Source organism: Poecilia mexicana, unplaced genomic scaffold (assembly GCF_051168715.1).
Source record: "Poecilia mexicana isolate PSO_F unplaced genomic scaffold, ASM5116871v1 scaffold_8, whole genome shotgun sequence".
Lineage (NCBI taxonomy): Eukaryota > Metazoa > Chordata > Actinopteri > Cyprinodontiformes > Poeciliidae > Poecilia > Poecilia mexicana.
Genome location: NW_028263377.1, coordinates 8,184,876 through 8,204,294, shown reverse-complemented (window position 1 = coordinate 8,204,294; position 19,419 = coordinate 8,184,876). Strand labels below are relative to the sequence as shown.

General features: G+C 44.5%; 1 protein-coding gene across 1 annotated transcript; it reads left to right on the top strand.

Annotated features, from left to right (window-relative positions):
• Window positions 1-386: 386 nt before the first annotated feature.
• Window positions 387-19,243, top strand: LOC106915473 (trinucleotide repeat-containing gene 6B protein-like). The gene is made up of 21 exons (XM_014983085.2): window positions 387-732; window positions 3,319-3,406; window positions 4,074-4,095; window positions 4,560-5,006; window positions 5,721-8,492; window positions 8,582-8,728; window positions 8,870-9,066; window positions 9,354-9,416; window positions 9,503-9,661; window positions 9,798-9,935; window positions 10,689-10,877; window positions 11,013-11,129; window positions 11,891-12,098; window positions 12,188-12,340; window positions 12,510-12,677; window positions 13,429-13,575; window positions 14,713-14,805; window positions 15,009-15,218; window positions 15,400-15,467; window positions 16,444-16,583; window positions 17,210-19,243. The coding sequence occupies exons 2-21, from the start codon at window positions 3,350-3,352 to the stop codon at window positions 17,739-17,741; spliced, it is 6,027 nt and encodes a 2,008-aa protein (XP_014838571.2). The 5' UTR covers window positions 387-732; window positions 3,319-3,349; the 3' UTR covers window positions 17,742-19,243.
• Window positions 19,244-19,419: the final 176 nt, after the last annotated feature.

Below are 19,419 nucleotides of genomic sequence, written 5' to 3'. Positions count from 1 at the left end.
ATATCAATTGTAAAATAATTTATTTATATATGTGAATAATATATATATTTATACAATTAAATAATAATAATAATAATAATAATATATTAATTATTATAACTGATGGTAGTTACTTACAAAGATGTTAAATAATTGCAATCATCACTATTCTAATAATAATAACACTCCTCTTCTTCGTTCTGAATCAAAACTAAGTAATAGCAGGCTGAATTTAATAAAATGTCTCAATTTTATTGGGCCCCTGGGTGCATTACTAAAGGTAAACGCGCCCTCTGGTGGACCAAACGTATAATTGCTACCCTCGCGGAATGCGCTCATAGCTCAAAGGCGCCCTCTGCTGGTCCACGGCCGATCTCGCCGTGCTCCTCCTCCCCTCTCTGATCAACAAGCAGCCTGGTGATATAATACACTGGCTGAACCTCCACAGAGAAGCAAAATGGCCGATAGTAAACTAACCGATCACACAGCGATAGACAGTCATCAAGAGGATATGTATTTTTTGTTTACAGCTTGAGAACTACGTTTGCGCAAAAAAAGGGTAGTTGCGGTTTTTTTTCCACTTTTTCTACGATTAACATTTTTTCGCCTGCCGGTGATGTCATTTCTTATTCAATTTAGCCTTGAAAGCCTCGAAGAACTAGCTCGCTAGGCTAGCTACCTTGCTAGCCTGCTAGCGGTGGGTCTGCAAGAATATTTGCACAGAAGCACTTTATGTCCTGTGTGATTCCCGAGGTGAGTAATTACCTTTTTAAATGTTTATGCGCTCCGGGAGTCTTTCCACATCGCAAATGACGCAGCTAAACCCGCAGCTGTTCCTTCATTCACACGGCGAGCTACAACGCTGTTTTAGGGTAGCTTCGCTTGGACAAACGTCATACAAGTTTCGTCGTATAAATTTGGCCCTGGCAAATGTTGGAGCCCAGCACCCTGGTAGCCTGCTAACCCGCCACTCGCTTGAAAAGCTTAAAAGGTTGTCGAGGGTCTAATTGCAAAATGTGTGTAGGAGGGAGAACGAGAACAAGCGGCATATTGTTTGTTAGTAAGTTAACGTGACGTTGGTGTTTGTCGGCTGCGTTCAGGATGTGGCTGTGCGGAGCCGCAGGGAGACACCTTGCTCCCTGACAGCTCGCCGCCTCTAACCCCCGGCTCTGTGGGTCAGAGGACGGTGCTCAGCCGCTGCTTCACGGGGGACCATGTTGAGCTTCTTCGGGTAAAGCTGCTCTGTTGACAGCTACCCCCAAACCTCCACTGCTCCTCGTTAGCGTATTATTTAGATAAGGCTTATTAATTTTTCCTGCGGCTTCTCGCGTGCACTTAAAAACAATGTAAAGACACGTCGTGTGTTACATAGTGGCGGATTAAACCCACAAGCTACCCAGTTAGCTTGCGCTAGCAACGTAAACATTGTGCTAATTAGGTGCAGCTAAACAAGCTGAAACGGTTCAACGACGGCGGCTTGCGAAAGTAACTTTTTGTCCCTCTGGCATAACAAATTCAATGTATTTAAATTGGGTTTTATGTAATAGGACAACATAAGGTGGTGCATAGTTTTGAAGAAGGAAAGTGGAACCTGACTTTTAATTTTTATTTTATTTTGCAGAAAAAAAAAAGGAAAGTGTTGCATGTATTTCCATTGAGACCACTTCCCCCCCTAAAGCCCCCAAACAAATTGCAGTGCTACCAACTCCCTTCAGAAGTCACTTAAATGGCCAGCATGTTTCACCTTTGGGTAGTTTGAGCTTTTTGTAGAGCAAAGTGTTCCACCATCTGAAAATAGAAACAGTGCGGCACAGCTGGCACAAATCTTCATGTGAATAGTGACGACAACAAAAACCAAAAGAAAGCCATTAAAGGCCAAAATAGGGCTTTTGAACTAAATGCAAAATATTGTTGTAGAGCACTGACAACTGCACACCATCTAAAACACATCATCTCCACAGTGTGAGATGGAGGTGGCAGCATCATGCTGTGGGGATGCTTTACTTTATCAGCGACAGGGATTATGGATGGAGTAGAAAAATAATTGAAACTGTGGCGGAGGTTCACCTTCCAGCAGGACATCGACCCTAAAAGCAGCAAGAGCTACAACTGGTATTCCATACCTGGCTGTGTTTTTTTTTAGTTTTTTTTTTTATTTGAGACAGAGCAGGACTTTGCTTTGTTTTGATAATAAGGATTTCGATCACAGTATATTCAAACACCATTTCAGGTGTTTGAACGGTCCAGTCAAAGTTTAGAGCTAAATCAAACAAGCAAGAGTCAAACTGATGCTCTCTTTCCAGTTTGACTTAGATTAGATCCCCAAAACTCTGGTTGAGACATACCCCAATGAATAAGGAGCCATGTTCTGCTATGTCCCTGCAAAAGCATGCCACACGTTTCAGATTTGTATTTATTTTTCCATTTAAAAAGTAAAACCTTTTTTCTTTCCATGTCGCATTCATGCACTACATTCTAAAATACTAAAATCCCCCAACATGCATTGTAGTCTGTCGTTTTAAACGACGAGCATTCAGGGGCTCTCGAATACTTCCGCTGCAAACGCCTGCGTCTAAAAACAGAATTTCAATTATGTTGCAGTTGCGATAACGTAAAAAAAAATGGATAGTTTTGCTGCGACATAAAACACACAAAAGTATTCTGATGTGTTCACAAGCTGAGCTCCAATAACAGGACGTGCTGTCTAGGTCAGTGTAGCAGTTAAAAGGTTTCTATTCTTGCATTATATTTCTTACAGAGGACTTAAAGGAGTCACGATTTTTATTTTTGCTTCATGAATTAAATGAAACAAAGCTGTGAAATAATTTCAGATCAACGTTCTACTGAGGTCTCAGAAACTTTTGGGTTTCTGGTGAAATTTTCTTTTAAAAAGAAAACCTTCTCATTGTTAATTTTCTCTCTTTTGCTCAGCTGACTCACCTGTGATAAGCTCACATGAAAACTATTATCCTCTGCTGCTAAAACGCGTCAAATGGCGCCGTTTTCAGAAACATACGAGTCCACACGTGTGTATTTTTAAAAAAAAATTTTTCCTGCAGTCTGCACTGTCTGCCGTTTGGACTTGCAATGGTTTGCTGGTTAATGAATTATGCAACGCAGCGCCAGAGTACCAAGGCCTGCTCTCTAAGTTGTCTAGCCCCGGTTACCGTTTCTCTCTCTCTCGCTCTTTACGACGCCGACGTTGTCGGAGACGATCTGATGAACGCGTCGAAACGTCCCGCTTGTTTTTGAAGACGGCGCGACTCGGACGCACGTGCGTCTAAACTGCAGTGGCATTAATGGCATGAATAATTGAATGTGTGCATTTCTTGTTCGCAGGCAGGAGAATCAAGAAGGGGAACAGCAGTTCATGGAAGACAAGAAAAAGAAGAAAGAAGAGAAAAAGAAAAGGGAAACCTCTCAGAAGGTCAGCCTCGAGCTCCTGCTGTGTATTTTCAGTTAGTTTAAAAAAAAATAAAAAAAATGTAGTTGAGGTGAAATTATATTTTAAGATGGATCTAGAAATGTTTCTCATTAGTCAAAACGGATTCAGTCTGACTGATTTGTCCAGATGATAAAAGCAGAAGTTGAATCAGGCTCACACTAAAGCATGTACATTAATACCTGGGCGTCTTATGGACGAAAAACTAAACAGTTTATTTTATTTTTGTGACCAAAATTGTCCAATTCTAACTACTTGTAGAGGTCATTTATGCAAGTAGGAAAGAAATTAGTATTTCTTTTTTACTCAGGCTCTGAGTTGCTTTTTTAGCTTTGCTGTATTGGTAGCTATTTATTTTTACATGTGAGATTGTCATTTCCATTCTGCTCTGAGAAAACCCACAAACTTTCTATTTTTATTCTGAGCTTGTGAAAGATTGTAGAAATAAAATAGAAGGAAGTTTAGAAGAGTTTGGTGCAGCTACTGTAGATTTTTCTCCAGATAAAGGCACAAATCCAAAGATGAGCGAAAGATCTTGAGGATCTTTATGGATTTCTGCTTGGAACCATTTGAAAGTGTATCATTTATGCTGTTTTATGAATAAAACATGATGTTTTATATTATTTTTTTATGTATCTGTTTCTTCTTTTAGGTGCCAGAACAGAAAATCAAAGGTAAATATATGTAAATATTTTTAATCATGACTTTATTATTCATGGATTACATTAAATATCGTGAGTAATGTAAAGATTTGCTCTGCATTAACATTGTGAATAAAACTGTCGCAAATAATTAATCGCACGATAAAATGAGATTTATTATTTGCATTTTATTTGCAGAGATGCCACAATCCATTTTATGTATGACTTCGATTGTGTTTGTTTTTTATTTCTGTTTATTGTTGTTTTATTTTGGTCCCAGTGTTATCTGTTTTCTGCTAAATTAAAAGTTTATTGGTCTTTGAGAGAGCAAACTTGCATTATTATACCACATGATTAGAAAATGGTCTCAAACCAACAAAATTGTTTATCGCAATAACTGCTGGGACAATTTATCGTGCAGCAGTTTATCGTGACGGGCCTCGTTGTGAATCTTACATTAATTCCAATGTCGTAAACAAGCTTTTCTGACGTTTCAGTGCCAGAACCAGCCAAGCCCTCCTGTTCCCAGCCGCTCGCCACCCCAGGCTCAGCGTCCCCCAGCCCTGGCCCCGTTTCCCCGTCGTCCCCCAGTCCTGGTGCAGGTGGGGGTTCCGCCCAAGTCCCTCCTGGTGGCGGGAACAATGCAAAGCAGCGAACTGCTGTGGCCAACGGACAGCCCTCCTCCGCCTCCGCCTCGTCTCCTTCTGGAAGTCAGAGTTCGCAGCAGCAGCAGCAGCGATACATGTCTAGAGAAGTCCCACCGCGATTTCGCTGCCAGCAGGACCATAAAGTGCTACTGAAGAGGGGCCAGCCGCCGCTGTCCTCCATGCTGTTGGGGGGAGGGGAAAGCAGTACGGGAGGGGTGGGAGGAGGCAGTGGCTGGGATGTTGCCCCATCCTTACAGGGGGCAGAAAGCCCCAATGCAAACGCCGACGGAAATACAGGTGAGGCTAAAGGCAACCAGGTGTAGAGCAGAAAAATTAAACATGCAGATTTCTGTATTTCGATGTGCGATTAGCTGATGTTAACTGAAAACATAAATCTAGAGAAAAGCAGTTTTCCATAAATGGGAACTTTGTAGAAGAAACACTGAATGCCTTTTGAAAAACAAATCACAGTGTTGTTCTAATAAGGGGAGCGCCGATTGCCCTTTTCTGGCCGATCACCAATATTTAGTAAGCCTGACTCACCGATTCCAATTTTGGCCGATACCGATTTCTTTTGTCTGAAAAGTTGCTAAATATATTAACAAAGTTGCCAAGTCGGCAGCAGTGGGACGACTATTGTTAGCGGCACATGTGCAGGCGTGACCTGGTGGGCGAGTCAGTCGGTCAGATCTCCCTCAGGCAGAGCTAAAAGGAAAAGTGACTGATTTTCAGACCTTTGTGAAGGTAGATAAGATTGATTTCTCATGCAAGAATCACCAAACAATAAGGAAGCCTGTGCCGATTCCTTGGTGCAGCCGTAATTCAAATAATCTGATTTATCAAAATGACTCCCTTTATTATTATCCTCCACAGAAACTCAGAATAAAACTGACCAAGTCTCCAGAACTGTCGTATCCTTCAATAGATTCGGTTGAAAACTGGAGGAACCCAACATGTGAAATGTTCAATTAAACTCCCAGTTACAGTAACTTCTTCAACTTCTGTCCACAGATTCCAACGTGGGTTCATCCTCCCCTTCACCCCCCACCTCATCCTCATTTTGTGTTGCTGCTCTGTCGTCTTCTACTACTACTTCAACTTATGCAAATTCCACATGGGGGGCCGGCTCCGGCGGCCAGTCCTCCTCTCAGGGCTGCGGGAAGGTGTTTATGGATGGGACTGACCTGGATGACTGGCCTAGCATCACTGCTGGCCCCAAACTGATTTCTGAAGGGGCTGGAGGAGGGATGCAGGAGCAGGACTGCCCTGGTAACAACAACAGTAGTGCCTCATGGGGGGAGAGAAACATGCAGCAGAAGGGAGGAACTGCAGGAGGAGTAGGAGGAGGAGAAGGGAACATGGACAATCTTTCCCCACCTCGCTCTTCTCCTCTTTCTTCTTCTTCCTCGCCTATTGAATGTGCTCAGCCAAGTGGTGTGTGGGTCTCCTCCGCCGCGTCCCAAGTGGAGGTAGGCCAAGGCTCGGCAGCATCTTACAATTCCAAAGTCTCCCATCTTCTTCCTGGGCCTCAGGAGAGCCCGTTGGGTGGCAGCAGCAGCGTCCCTGGTGCCAATTTCAACCCTAATGTGAACCCGTCTGCCTGGCCCGCCCTGGGGCAGAGCGGGACCTCCGTTCCGGCTTGTAGCGCCTCATCGCAACACTCGTCCGTGACTTCAGCTTCCTCATTCTCTGCCAGCACCACTGTCATCACCACTCAGACACTTTCATCTGTGAATCAAACTGGTCTCTACCAGCAGCACACTGAAACCGCTGTGGGGGCCAAGACTGGAGAACAGCAGCAGCAGCACTTAGGAAATCCAGGGCCAGAGCCGTGTTCGGGCGGGGCGGGGAGGGAAGCGGGACCAAATCAGGAAGGCGTCAACGAGGGAAACTCTGAGGTTGGCAGTGAAGGTGAGGCGAATACTTCTGGGTCTCTGTCTTCCTCCTCTGCTGCCTCGTCATCTTGGAGCGCCATGCCTCCGGTGACCTCCGAACCTGGCGCTGGTGCCTCGCAGGCGGATGGGTGGGGCGGAGGGGGTACTGGAGCTCAGGGGCACGAAGGGAATGTTTGGAGGTTTGGTAGCCAGGACGACAAAGCCGGGTGGGGCAAGGGGAATGGCGGGGGGTCAACCAACCCAGTTGTATCTCAGGGAGCTTGGGAAGGAGGAAGTACAGAAGTGAATTGGGGCGGCACCACAGAAAGTGTAGGTTCTATTAACTTAGCAATAGGAAGTGGAGGAGAAGTGGATGGAAGCAGCATCAGCAGCAGCACGGACAGCGGCGGCGGCGGCTGTTTAGAGGACTCTGCCTCGCAAAACTTAGCAACTATGACAAAAGCTTGGGACAATCAGAAAGGGATGGAAGGTGGAGATGGGACAGTCGGGGAGTGGGGAGGCCCAGGAGGGCCGGGTGGAGCTGTCGGTGGCGGTGGGGGACATTCGTCGTCGAGCGGCGGTGGATCCGTTGCTGGAAGCGGAGGCGGACAGAAGGAGCGCTCCGCGCGGCACCATTCCGACCATTCCTCCGGGGCAGACGTGGCCTTACTTAGCATGCTCAACAGATCCGACCTGGACCCCCGGGTTCTGTCCAACACGGGCTGGGGCCAGACTCAGATCAAGCAGAACGTGGCCTGGGACCTGGACACCTCAAAAGGTGTAGGGAACAGAAACGAAAGAAACCCTTCATCTTCCTCTGCATTCTCATCAGCAACCATAAACACTACCACCATCCGCAGCTCCAGGTACCCCTCCGAGAGCGGTTCTGCGTCCAATGATGTGTCGTCCGGCAGCCTAAACTCTGGCCCCACTACGCCCAGGGACAATTGGGAGGGTGGCGCTACGCAGTCTACTGGTGGTCCTTTTATGCCTAGCAGCACCATGAGGAAGCCAGGATCGCCGGAAGACGACATGCAGGGCGGTCAAGGAAAGGCAGCTGGAGGATGGGGGGAACCCCCACCTGACAAAGAGGGCAAAGGATGGAGGACGGACGACCAGCAGTGGGGAGGTCACAGAGGAGGAAGGAAAAACTGGCAAGACTTTGAACAACAGGGTAGCGGGTGGGGAGACGGAGCAGAAGACAAAGGAACAGGGGGGTGGAAAGGATCTACAAGAGGAGAAACAGGTGGTTGGGGAGAGGAATGGGGCAAGAGAGACTCTGCTTCTGGGGCCGGGTGGGGAGACGGGAGGAGTAGAGTCGGAAGCAACTCCGACGAGGGATCCTCCTGGGGAAACGTGGACGAAGGGGGATCTCAGCGAGGAGGGTGGGGCAGTGGAGGAGATGTGGGTGGAGGCAAATCCCACCAGGACTGGGGGGGCGCCAAACCCAACGCAGCACAGATACCAAACAGCCAAGCGGCACCAACGAAAGCCCAAAATCATCATCATCATCATCATCAACAGCAGCAGCAGCAATCACCGGGGGGGTGGAACAGCCAGCCGAGTGTCGGAGGCGGAGCTCAACTTTCAAAGAACCAGAACCAAAGTTTGGGGTGGACCTCTGGCCCGATTCCTCAAATCTCCGGAGGTGCGGGGGACCCGCTGGAGCCCAGTGGCTGGGAGGAACCGTCACCTCAGTCCATAAGCAGGAAGATGGAGATCGACGACGGCACGTCAGCCTGGGGGGACCCAACGCGCTACAACAACAAGAATGTGAACCTGTGGGACAAGAACAGCACCGCGCCGGGGTCGAATCAAGGCCCACAGGGTCCGCCGCCGCCAGCGATGCAACAGCAGCCTCCGAGACGGCAGCACAGCATCAACTCCAACCCCGGCAGTGGAGCAGTGGGTAAGGGAAGCAGAATAACAATCGGGACTGATTACAAGGCGTCCGTTTCCATAGCAAATTATAAAACTAAATGTTCAATTCCTTTACAGGCATGTGGGGTGGAGCTGCACAAAGCGTGGATGATGGTACAGCGGCTTGGGGCCAGGCGTCGGACGCTGCGACCGGCTGGGGAGAACCGGACGATTCCAGCAAATCATCTGGCTGGAGGAACCCTTCACCCAACCCCAGCAAACCTGGTAGGAACCGAAACGTTTACTTATGCAGCTCCAGTGGCTTTCGAAGATTTTAATCCACTGTTTAGCACCAATACCCAGTTCTTCTCAAGAATCTCTAGGCTGGGCTGCTTCTTAAGCCGTCTTGCTTTGTTTTTGCTGCAGGAGTGAAGTCGGTGGACAGCTGGGGCGGGAAGGGCGACGGCTCCATCGCTGCGTCCCGGCACCCGAGCTGGGAGGATGACGAGGATGGCGGCGGCGGTGGTGGAGTCTGGAACAGCGCGGGTTCTCAGGGAAGCGGCTCGTCATTTAACTCTGGAGGCTGGGGTCAGAGTCACCCTGGGAAGAGAGGAAACATCAAGGTTAGGAACGGGGCGACCTTTCTGGAACAGAACCGTTTTTTTCTTCTACTTGCTTATTTTTTCACTTTGTTTTTTACTCTTTTCCCACATTGATGGAAACAAAGACACTGTCGATAGTCTTTCAATCCAAACAGATAATCGCACAGCCAATGATGGATGTTTCATGTTGCGTCCATCTTGATTTCCTCTTTTTTTTAACCATGTACATCATTATTTATGGAAAAATAACTATTTTTAAAACATTTTTGCTTGTTTTTGATTGAGAGCGATGTTTGGGTTTCTTACAGAGTGGAGGAGGTGACAGCTGGATGAATCCAGTATCACGCCAGTTTTCCAACATGGGTCTTCTGGTAAGAAGTTCTCCAAAAGTCCCAAACCCCTTCACTTTTATAAGAAGTTATCATTAAAAACATTCCTATTTTTATTTTTTTCTTAGGGTGATGATCCTGGGGTGGATAAAAAGATGGACGGGGACAAGAGAGGAATAAATGACTACAATGGAGAGATGCGAAGAGGAGGACGAAGCGGAGGAGGGTACCGCATGCCTAGTTCCAAAGACATGGGCCCTGGTGACATGGGACCCTACGGTGATAAGGCAAGAGTCTTATTATGCTATATTTACGTAATTTCAACATCACATTGGAATCACAAGTCACTTGAAACTGTTCAAAGCCTTTAGTTTGACTCTCAGCACAGCGTTGCTAATGGTTGGTGGCACGTTGTTGTTCCAGATGGGTGGCCATGGAGTGTTTGTTGCAGGTGGAGGAGGGATGTCTCAGCCTCGAGGGATGCACCAGCCTGGCATGCATTCGATGAACGCGTCCCCAGGGTTACGGGCTCAAGTGCCTCATCAGTTCCTGTCTGCTCAGGTTGGCTATCCTCCATCATCTTCTCCTTCTTCTTCTTGTTTTTGCCAAACAAAAACAAAACAAGTATTTGTCTCGCTGGTACCACTAATTTTTATGGTACCCAATGAGAGTCATAGTCATTGCAATTTTGCTGGCATCTTTTAGTTGTTTGTTTGGTTCCCGTGGTAACCTGTTGTCGGGCTGTGATGTTCTCCGCTACGTTCATTATTGATTCTGGTTTTAACTCAGAAATGCGCCATAGCATCGGGATACAGGTTTCACACCAGCTGGATTCAGAGTTGTTGCTATGGAGACGGTCAAAAACACAAGTGGCTTGCACTTGCAGCTGCAAATATTTAAATATCACAACGTTGTGTAAACAATGACAACATAAAGTGATTCGTCGTTTTTTCAGTTGTTCCGGTCTGTGATTGGGCGAAATTGGATTGTTGCATCATTATCAATAAATTTCAAGAAAATGGTCTCAAAACGACAAAATTATCTTTTTTCAATAATCACTGGGGCAGCAAAGTTTGTTACATTTTCCTTATTTTTTCATTCCTCAGCGCCTATAGACTGTGGTGTATTTCAGCTGTTGAGTAGAAAGTCTTGTTTAGTGACAAAAGTACATAACGTTCCCAAAGCACCTGGAATCAATTCGATTCTGTTATTTTTATTTTTTTATCATGATTCTCTTTAGTGTCACCAAGCCCCCTTTTTATATGTAATCTCTCGCTCTGTTTTTTTGTTTGTTTGTTTTTTTTAACCCTACAGGTGCCGGGTCCCATGCTGAAGCAGATGCCCTCTCCTGGTGGCAGCGTAGGGGGAGTGGGAGGTGTCGGTGGCGTTGGAAGTGTCGGCGGGGTCGGTGGTGTCGGTGGAGGAGTGTTCCCGCCTCAGATTTCCCCGCAGCAGCTTGCAGTGCTCAGCAACATTTACCCCCACATGCAGCAGTTCCATCTGGTACGCGCTAAAACGTTACGCAGCTCACCAACATGAGTCACCCGCTGGCGACCCTTTCGCAAGAACGAATCGGCCGTTCAAGCGATTGTTGAACGTTGATTTTTAAAAAACGTTTCTTGCCGTCGTCTGTGGCAGGCTTGTCAGCTGCTGATACAACAGCAGCAGCAGCAGCAGCAGCAACAGCAGCTCCTGCAGAACCAGAGGAAGTTCCCCCAACCTCAGCCTCTCAGGCAGCAGACAGACCCGCAGCAGGTGAGCATTTCAGAGATCTTTTTAATCATACACATCTTTGGTTCAGCTGCTCTTCCTTGATCACACAACAAAGAAGAGGCCACTCTGTCAGGGCTGCCACTGTTAGCCGACGTCATCCAGAGACATTCAGAAGTGTTGCAGAGCAAGGCGTGGCGCCTCCGTGGACAGACTCCTCCGGAGACGGTTGTTATGGTTGCATTTTTGTTTTTTTGTTTCCCCCCCCCCACTTAAGTTTCAGCAGGTTGAGTTAGGTTATTGTGTTGCTAAGCAACATGACTACACGATGAGATTCACAGTGATGGTTGCTTAGTGAAGACAGTTTTATTTCTGTTTGCTAAAGCGTTAGCCACCGCAGCAGTGAAACAAGTGAAGACATGAGAGGTCGTCCGATTGGACGTTGGGGTTAAAAGCCATTTCATCGCTGTGGATGATTCTGGATGACCCTTAATTAAGTTCCAGTTCAAAATCTGAATGATACAAGACTGATGATGCAGATACAGGCAATGTACACAAGTACCCAGACTTTAGTTTGTTTTTGATTTATAGAACTACAGATAAATAAAGGATTATAATATAAAGTTAATAAAACATAAGATGATGAAACATGTCTAAGCAAGTATGTAGACAAGTGCAGCCAATAAGTTTTTTTTGTTGTTGTTTCTTAGTGGGTGTGGCCTATATTCAGGTGCGCTAACTAGTCCAGAAATTATGGTACTTGCACATTTTCTCATTCTTCTTCCTTTGTGTTTCTTTCTTCTCAGCTGGCGAGGATCATGGCGATTCTCCAGCAGAGGCAGCAGCAGCAGGTTGGAGTTGGAGGAGCAACACCTGGAGGAGGGAACTCCAAGCTGTCCCCCTCTCACCTGGGAGGAGGCGTGTCCAAACAATCCATGGTAGACCCCCTCCCACACACTGGAATGGGGGGTCCCTTATCAGATCTTCATGCCAAATCACAAGGAATGTATTCTGGTACGTTCCTCCAGACAGCTGATGTTTTTACTCGCCCATCAGCCGGAGTAAAGGATTGATCCAGGATGTTTTTTATTTTTTCTGGTCAGGGCTCACAGCTGGTGGCAACCTGTCGACACTAGAACTCAGTCCCATGATGGGGGGCATGAAGGACATGAGTGGACAACAGTCCCGCTTTAAATGGATGATGGAGGGACATTCCCCTGCTCCGTCTCCTCCAGACACAGCCCTTCACAAGAATGGTAGGCCAGCAGATGGTTCCCACTGGGATTTTTTTCCCCTGCATCTCCAAACGTCACACCTCCGCTGCTGCCGCGACTCCATTACTCACTCGCCATTCACAGTGTATCTGAGCGTGACGCAGCAAATGACTAAAGTTGTTGTGTGTTGTTTTTTTTTGCTATCCGCAAGGCCCTATACCCAGTACAATAAAGGTTCGAGGAGGGTCTCCGTACTCCCAGTATGAAATGCTGGGCAGTGAAGGTTTAGGGATCCCACCTCAGGGCTCTGCAGACAGCTGGCACCGAACTCCTGGTAGTAAGATGGCAAACAAACCTGCCACTTCAAGCTGGCCTCCAGGTGTGGACATGCTGCTTCTTTATCATTTTATCTGTTTCCATCTTACAGGATCAGTGACAGTCTGAGGAAAACTTTACACTTATGTTTTTACAAGTTAAATAGAGCTGCAACCTTCAATTATTTTAGTAATTGAATTGATAAATTGGCACATTCTGCTGATTTTTTTTTTATTGATCCACTGCAGTGTTTTATTTACATAATATCAAAAAATAAAAAAATAAATTCCCTTTTTAAATAAGAAAGTGCTTCATTGTTTAAAATGTAATAACACAACCTTCATTTAGTGTATCCTTGATTATTTGTAGATTTTTTTTTTTCATTAACTATTGAGTAACTGGATAGCAAAAGGTGCTTAAGAGAAGACTGTTTTTGTTTTTTTTACAGAATTTGAGTCAGGTGAAGCTAAAACTAGGAGTTCTGGGTAGAATGTATTTACTTTTTTTTTTTTCCTTAAATCCAAGTGTATATATATTTTTGTACAGTTTTGGCTTCATTACTGCTCATAGTATACTGTTTTTCCAGCAGGTCAACGATTGATTTCTAAAAAATTTTTGTCCATTATTTCAATAATCAATGAATCACAAATAATCTGTTTAATTGTTTCAGCCTTAAAGTTAAATAACAGCAGATTAAAGATTGTAATTCAGAATTAGTGAACACTGAGGATTGTAGAACGTAGCCAAGGCTTTAAATTTTAATACATGCAAATTAGCCAGATCATTTTAAGCTACTCATGTTTCCATTGCGACAGAGTTCCAGCCCGGTGTGCCATGGAAAGGAATCCAGAGCACTGGGGACCCAGAGTCTGACCCCTACATCACCCCTGGCAGAGTCCTCGGCTCCCCTGCATCCCCAAATCTCAATGATCCGGACCACCCATTACTACGAGACAACATAGGTAATTCACTGCCAAATATCTTCCAGTTTTTAAGTTCCTGGTTTGAGTGTTTACATATTATCCTTGAGACAAAAGTACACGATGTACTAACTCTAAAAATGATGTTTGGACCAACTGAAAGATAATAAACTCTTATTATACCACATGTACTGTTAGTTGCTGTTGGATTATATTGTATTTATTATATAGTCAATGTTTTAAAATCACTTTTTTAAAATTTTGAATAAAATAGTTTACCAAGACAGGCAGAGACATGATAGTGCCCTGGTAGTTTAACAAGATTTTCTGAAGTTTTCTTGCTTCATCATGAAAATGTTATCAAACCTCTTAGCCTCGTTCACATTATAACCAAATATCAGGATTTTATGTGATAGCTTAACAGAAAGCAACACATAATCATAGAGTAGAAATACACTTTTTATAAAATGTCTTAAAGTATTTTTGAGGTTGAATATAAAAGCATAAATTAAGTTCCTTCCAAAAGGGAATGACCCTATTTTCTGTTAAAAAACTTTATTTTATTTTTTTTTTTTTTTTTACAATGGCTCAGTTAAAGTACGGGACTAAATCTACAAACTTCTCAGGTTTCATGTGTATCCCATAAAATGTCAATAAAACAGATTCCTTTAAGCTTTTTTTTCCTAAAACATGGTGAAGCTGAAGAGTAGCTACCAAAAGCAAGAGGCTCATGGTTAATATCCCGGACGAGCCCCCAATTCATGTTCTGATTCAGGTTGTTGAGTTTCAGCGTCAAATGGACAACTGAACAGGAAATGGGTAATAGTTTTTGTGACAGCCGTTCAATAATAAAAGTCGTCAACAAGCAGATCTGCCCTCTCTCCATGCGTGCCGTTAATCTGTGCTCTCTCAGGTGCAGCCAATTAACCCAGTCGAGCTAACAGCAACTGTTGCCGTACTGTAAATCCTGTGAGGATTTTAGATAAACTCTAAAGGAAATGCCACATTTCTAAGGAATAAATAAAAACGAGAACACTCCTTATCGCTGAAGCTTCACTGCTCTGTGTATTGTAGCTCAGCCCAGCCCGTTTCCTGGAGCCCTCACGCGAGGACAATCTTCTTAATGGCTCGGTATTTGGGCTGTTACTTTCTTTTTGCTGATGTTTGAACCGTTTGCAGGGCCAAACCCCTCCCTCAACACCTCGCTGCCTTCACCTGGTGCCTGGCCCTACAGTGCCTCAGACAGCCCCCTCAGCAATGCACACAGCACAGGTCTGATTTCTATTTTGCTTCTTCTTTGCATTCAACTCCTTTTTCCCCCCCACTCATTAATTTGGAATTCAAATCACTACATGGTCGTATGTTCTGTGTTTTAGAAAAGTTTCCCCAGGTTTTCTCTCTGCTAAGCTGTCATATCTGCAACTTGCCTCTGTGTAGCTTGCATTTCATAACTCATTTATTTCTCCCACTCCCAGGAAAGTACTCTGAGTACAAGCCCAGCTGGCCTCCAGAGCCCATCGGACAAAACAAATTATGGAAGACCAATCGCAATAGCTCACAGCTGCCGCGTCCCCCTCCTGGCCTGACCAATCAGAAGCAGGCCTCGCCCTCCCCGTGGGGAACTGGAGGGCCGCGGTTGGCTCGGAGCTGGGGAGGGATGAATCAAGAGTCAAGATTTGGGTCAGGTACTTTGGAGAGAGAATTGGTTTCATAACAGTTTTTTTCTTTTTTTTTTTGTCAGCTTTTGTTTTGATTTTATACTGTTAAGAAAAGGTTTCATGTATCATAGCTTCTGACTAGCATGGTTAGCATAACAGTGTTTCTGTTTCATCCTCTCTTTTCCTGTTACGTGTTTGTTTTATCTAGGCTCAGCTTGGAGTGATGGTACCTCTAGAAGCAGCTGCTGGCTGCTGCTGAGAAACCTGACCCCTCAGGTAAGGACAGAGGACGCTCACATGGACACAGGAGACTAAAAATATCAGCATTGTTTGGAAATTTAACTCAGAACAATAATTACAGTAGCAGAGGTAGGTTAGATTTACTTGTCGGTAACCTCTATATTTTAGTCAACGTCAGTCTTTGAATTAGTCATCTAAATAAACTATATTTAGGCAGGTTCACATAAAAGGTTTTCTGATAAAAGATCTGTGGGATACAGAAGGTTACAATCCCTTTTATGCAAAATCCTGAATGTTGCTCACTGATGACCAACTTTTAATCTAATTTTATCATATTTTTAAAGTGATTACATTGTTTTTTTATGATGCAACTGCTTACTGTGTGAAAATAATGCAGTCCCTTTCAAAAGTGGCACACCCTTTAAGCTGCGGACAAACTCAAGAAACTTTTATGTGATGAGCCAGACAATGTGATATGTAAATTTAAAGTGGAATAAAATCCTGGACTTTTCCAAATTTCTCACCTATAAAAATCTGAAGTGGATCTTTGGATTTGGATTCAGCCTCACCAACTTCCATAAACAAAGAAAATAGGATAGTTTAGATAAAAGCATATTCATTCTCACACTCTAAAATAAGTATTATCAGATCAAACAGACTCTGCTAGAGCTGGGCTGCAGAGATAACTCAGCCATTTAATGAGGGTTAACAGAAATTACTTTTTCAGGACATTCCTCAAACACTTCTGGGCTTACATTAGTAATGCACACCGATTATCTCGCTGGAGACGTTGTAGCGCTCCATCTCACCGTAATGATTAAGACATTATAAATGAATTCAATGCAAAGTGCGATGTCTGCATTATTAACACGCAGCTTTTCCTCTGCATAACCATTCTTACACAACCGCTGACATTCCTTGACCTTTTCTGGCCCAATACTGAATGAACCTGGTGAAATGTTTTACACCAAACATTAATTTTTTTTTTTCTTTTTTCTTTTTCTGATTCTAGATTGACGGCTCCACGCTGAGGACTATCTGTATGCAGCACGGCCCCCTGCTGACCTTTCACCTGGGCCTAACCCAGGGCAGCGCTCTGGTTCGATATAACAGCCGGCAGGAGGCGGCCAAGGCTCAGGGTGCTCTTCACATGTAAGTTCACCAGCACCCCGGATCCAGTGCTTCTCAAATATTGTTTATAAAAATAAAACGCAATAGATGCTTTAGAGCTTATGGTTGTAAGTAGGGAGGAAGTTACCGATTAATGAGTTAATCTAAAGTTGATTATTCCCATCAGTCAACTAATAAGCGGCCAGAACCCAAGTTTCCTCTTGTTTTAAATTCCCCACTTTTATGACTATATTCTGATAATTTTATATATTTTTTTTAATATTTTGTTGTCTTGACATGCCCTAGCACTGTTTTGAAATATAAGGTGCATCTTGCATCTCACTCCAGACTCCGTTTGGACCGTTTCTTTTTCCTGTTGTATGTCTCCGCCATCTTAATTCCTGTATCATCTGGCTCCAATTAAGGAAGACCAGGGTGCCCTCTGCTGGATGGCGGCTGACCTACAGCACAAAGACATGGTCTAAGCGGACATTATTAGTTAATCAATTGATTTCTTAGATTGAAATTAGTTCCAATCGATAATCATAAGTCAAATAGTTGTTTGCGGCTCTAGTTATAACATAAGAAAACTTTGAGAAGTTTAATGACTGAATAATGTTGCATTCGGTTGTATTCCTAAAAGACGTCTTCCTTTACTTGCCTTCCAGGTGTGTTCTGGGAAACACCACCATCCTGGCTGAGTTTGTGAGTGAAGAAGAGGTTGCACGCTATTTTGCACATTCCCAGGCCGAAGGGGCTGGCTCGGGAGGAGCGGCGGGCAACGGCGCGCCCGGTTCATCCGGAACGGGCGCGGCCGTGGCCAGCAGCGGCGGGAGCTCCCCTGGGAGTGAGCGACCGGCGGTGGGTTCGTCTTCAGGCGGAAACGGAAACGGCGGCGGAGGGGAAAGGTCGTCCAGCTCCGGGTGGCAGAGTCTCGACGGTACAGGCGCGTCTTCGGAAGCGTCTTCGGCCCAAGGACCGGGGCTCGCAATATTCTCCCAGTGGAGCACCAACGGGGCCGGGGAAGGAGGCGTCGGCGGGGTGGAGAGCGGGCGGTCTGGGCTGTGGGGCGGCATAAACACAGGATACCTGAGCAGCAGCCTGTGGGGAGCGCCTCAAATGGAGGAAAGGCACCAAATGGACGGCTCTGCCGGACTGTTGCCTGGCGACCTGCTGGGGGGAGGGGCCGACTCCATCTGATGAGCCCACCTAACGAGTAGTACGATTGGATTTGAACACACTGATAGGGCATACACTGGGATACATATGTACTTAATATGGCACACATATTTACATGGTATGCATATTGATGTACTGAATACATACCCGTGCGTACATATACTAGTATGCATATTAACGTGCACACACTTAAAGCAGAAATGTGAGACATGCTTACACACATTCTCATGGCCAGACTTAAGCTATTATATATATGAAAAAAAAAAACAAATGCAGGGACTGTTAGATGTGTATTCAGCCTTTTTTTCCACACATGAAGATTTCAACTGCTTAGACTTGAAACCTGAAAAAGAATGAAAAAGAAAAAAAAGAAAAGTCAGTGAGTCTTAAAGACTCGACTGGATCGCAATGTGCTTAGTAAGTAGGGGGACTTTTTAACCGATTTACATGAACATGCACACACCAAATACAGAGAAGCCTTCAGACAGACAGGCACTGTAAACAGCATTACCTTCATCATTATAAGAGAACACTGAGGAGCGCAGTTTGTATTCACATCCCCTTAAAGACAGAGATTGAATCCAAACACATGCAAAACGGCTCTGATCCAGATCAGGGCTGTATCTTACTGTGTATGTTAAGTTTGTTTTTTGGGTTGTTGTTTTTTTTTTTCTTGTTTCGTTTGGATGTATGATTTTAATTTTTGAATAGTGAAATTTTGAGAAAAAAAAAAAACTAGAAAAAAAGTCATTGATCTGTTTTCAGAAATGCTGACCTCCTACTGTTGTATCTCACGCACTCTTTGGTTTAGTTTTTTTTTTCTGTTATTCGTTCTCAAACATGTTTGTTACTGTTGCAGTGATACATGTTTAATTGCTGGCATTTTCAGGCTACGATGCATTTCTCCACGTGTCGATGCTGCGTGCGGCATCACACACACTATGAGTATGAGTGAGACTGAGACCAAGTAAGTGGATTATAAACCACCGCAGTCGCTGTGCATGTGTGTGAGAATGTGACGATGTGTGTACGCATGGTAATGCCTGTCATAATGTGGGCAAGGCTGCTTACTTATACAGAAGGTCTATACAAAAAAATGTTATGAGTGCATTTGGTATTCTGCTGACTGTGTGTTAAGAAATATTGGCACTAATGCTTTTTTCCCCTTTTCATTTGAAGTGTTTTTTAGTAGATATGTCTTTTTTTATTGTCTGACCTGCAATAATTAAAAAAAAAAAACATTTTAATGACACAAAGAGCTGAAGGCATATGCGTTGAGAAAAATGGACATGCCAAATCTTATCAAACTGTGTGCAGTGGGAGGGGAGGGGTGGGGCGGGTTGTTTACAGATACAGTGTAAGCGTTACCGTTCGTTTTTAATGGTTTGTTGTTGTGTATTTGTTTTAAATTAAGACAGGCTTTAACACTCCTGTTCAGTGTTTTCGTTTTGAGATTTTACAGAAGAAAAATTTATTTAAACAATGAGAACAAGATTAATAAAGATGAAAGTATTGGCTTCTAAGTTTGTCCTTGTGGTTATTTTTTTATTTTTATTTTTCCATGAAACGTACGCAGCTCCCGTCAGAAATTTGCATAAATTCATCTTGGACATAGATGTTCAGATTAATTGTGTGCTTTTCAATGCAGTTGAGTCATGCAAGGACAACTTAAATGTGTTTTGTTTTTTTTTACCCAAGA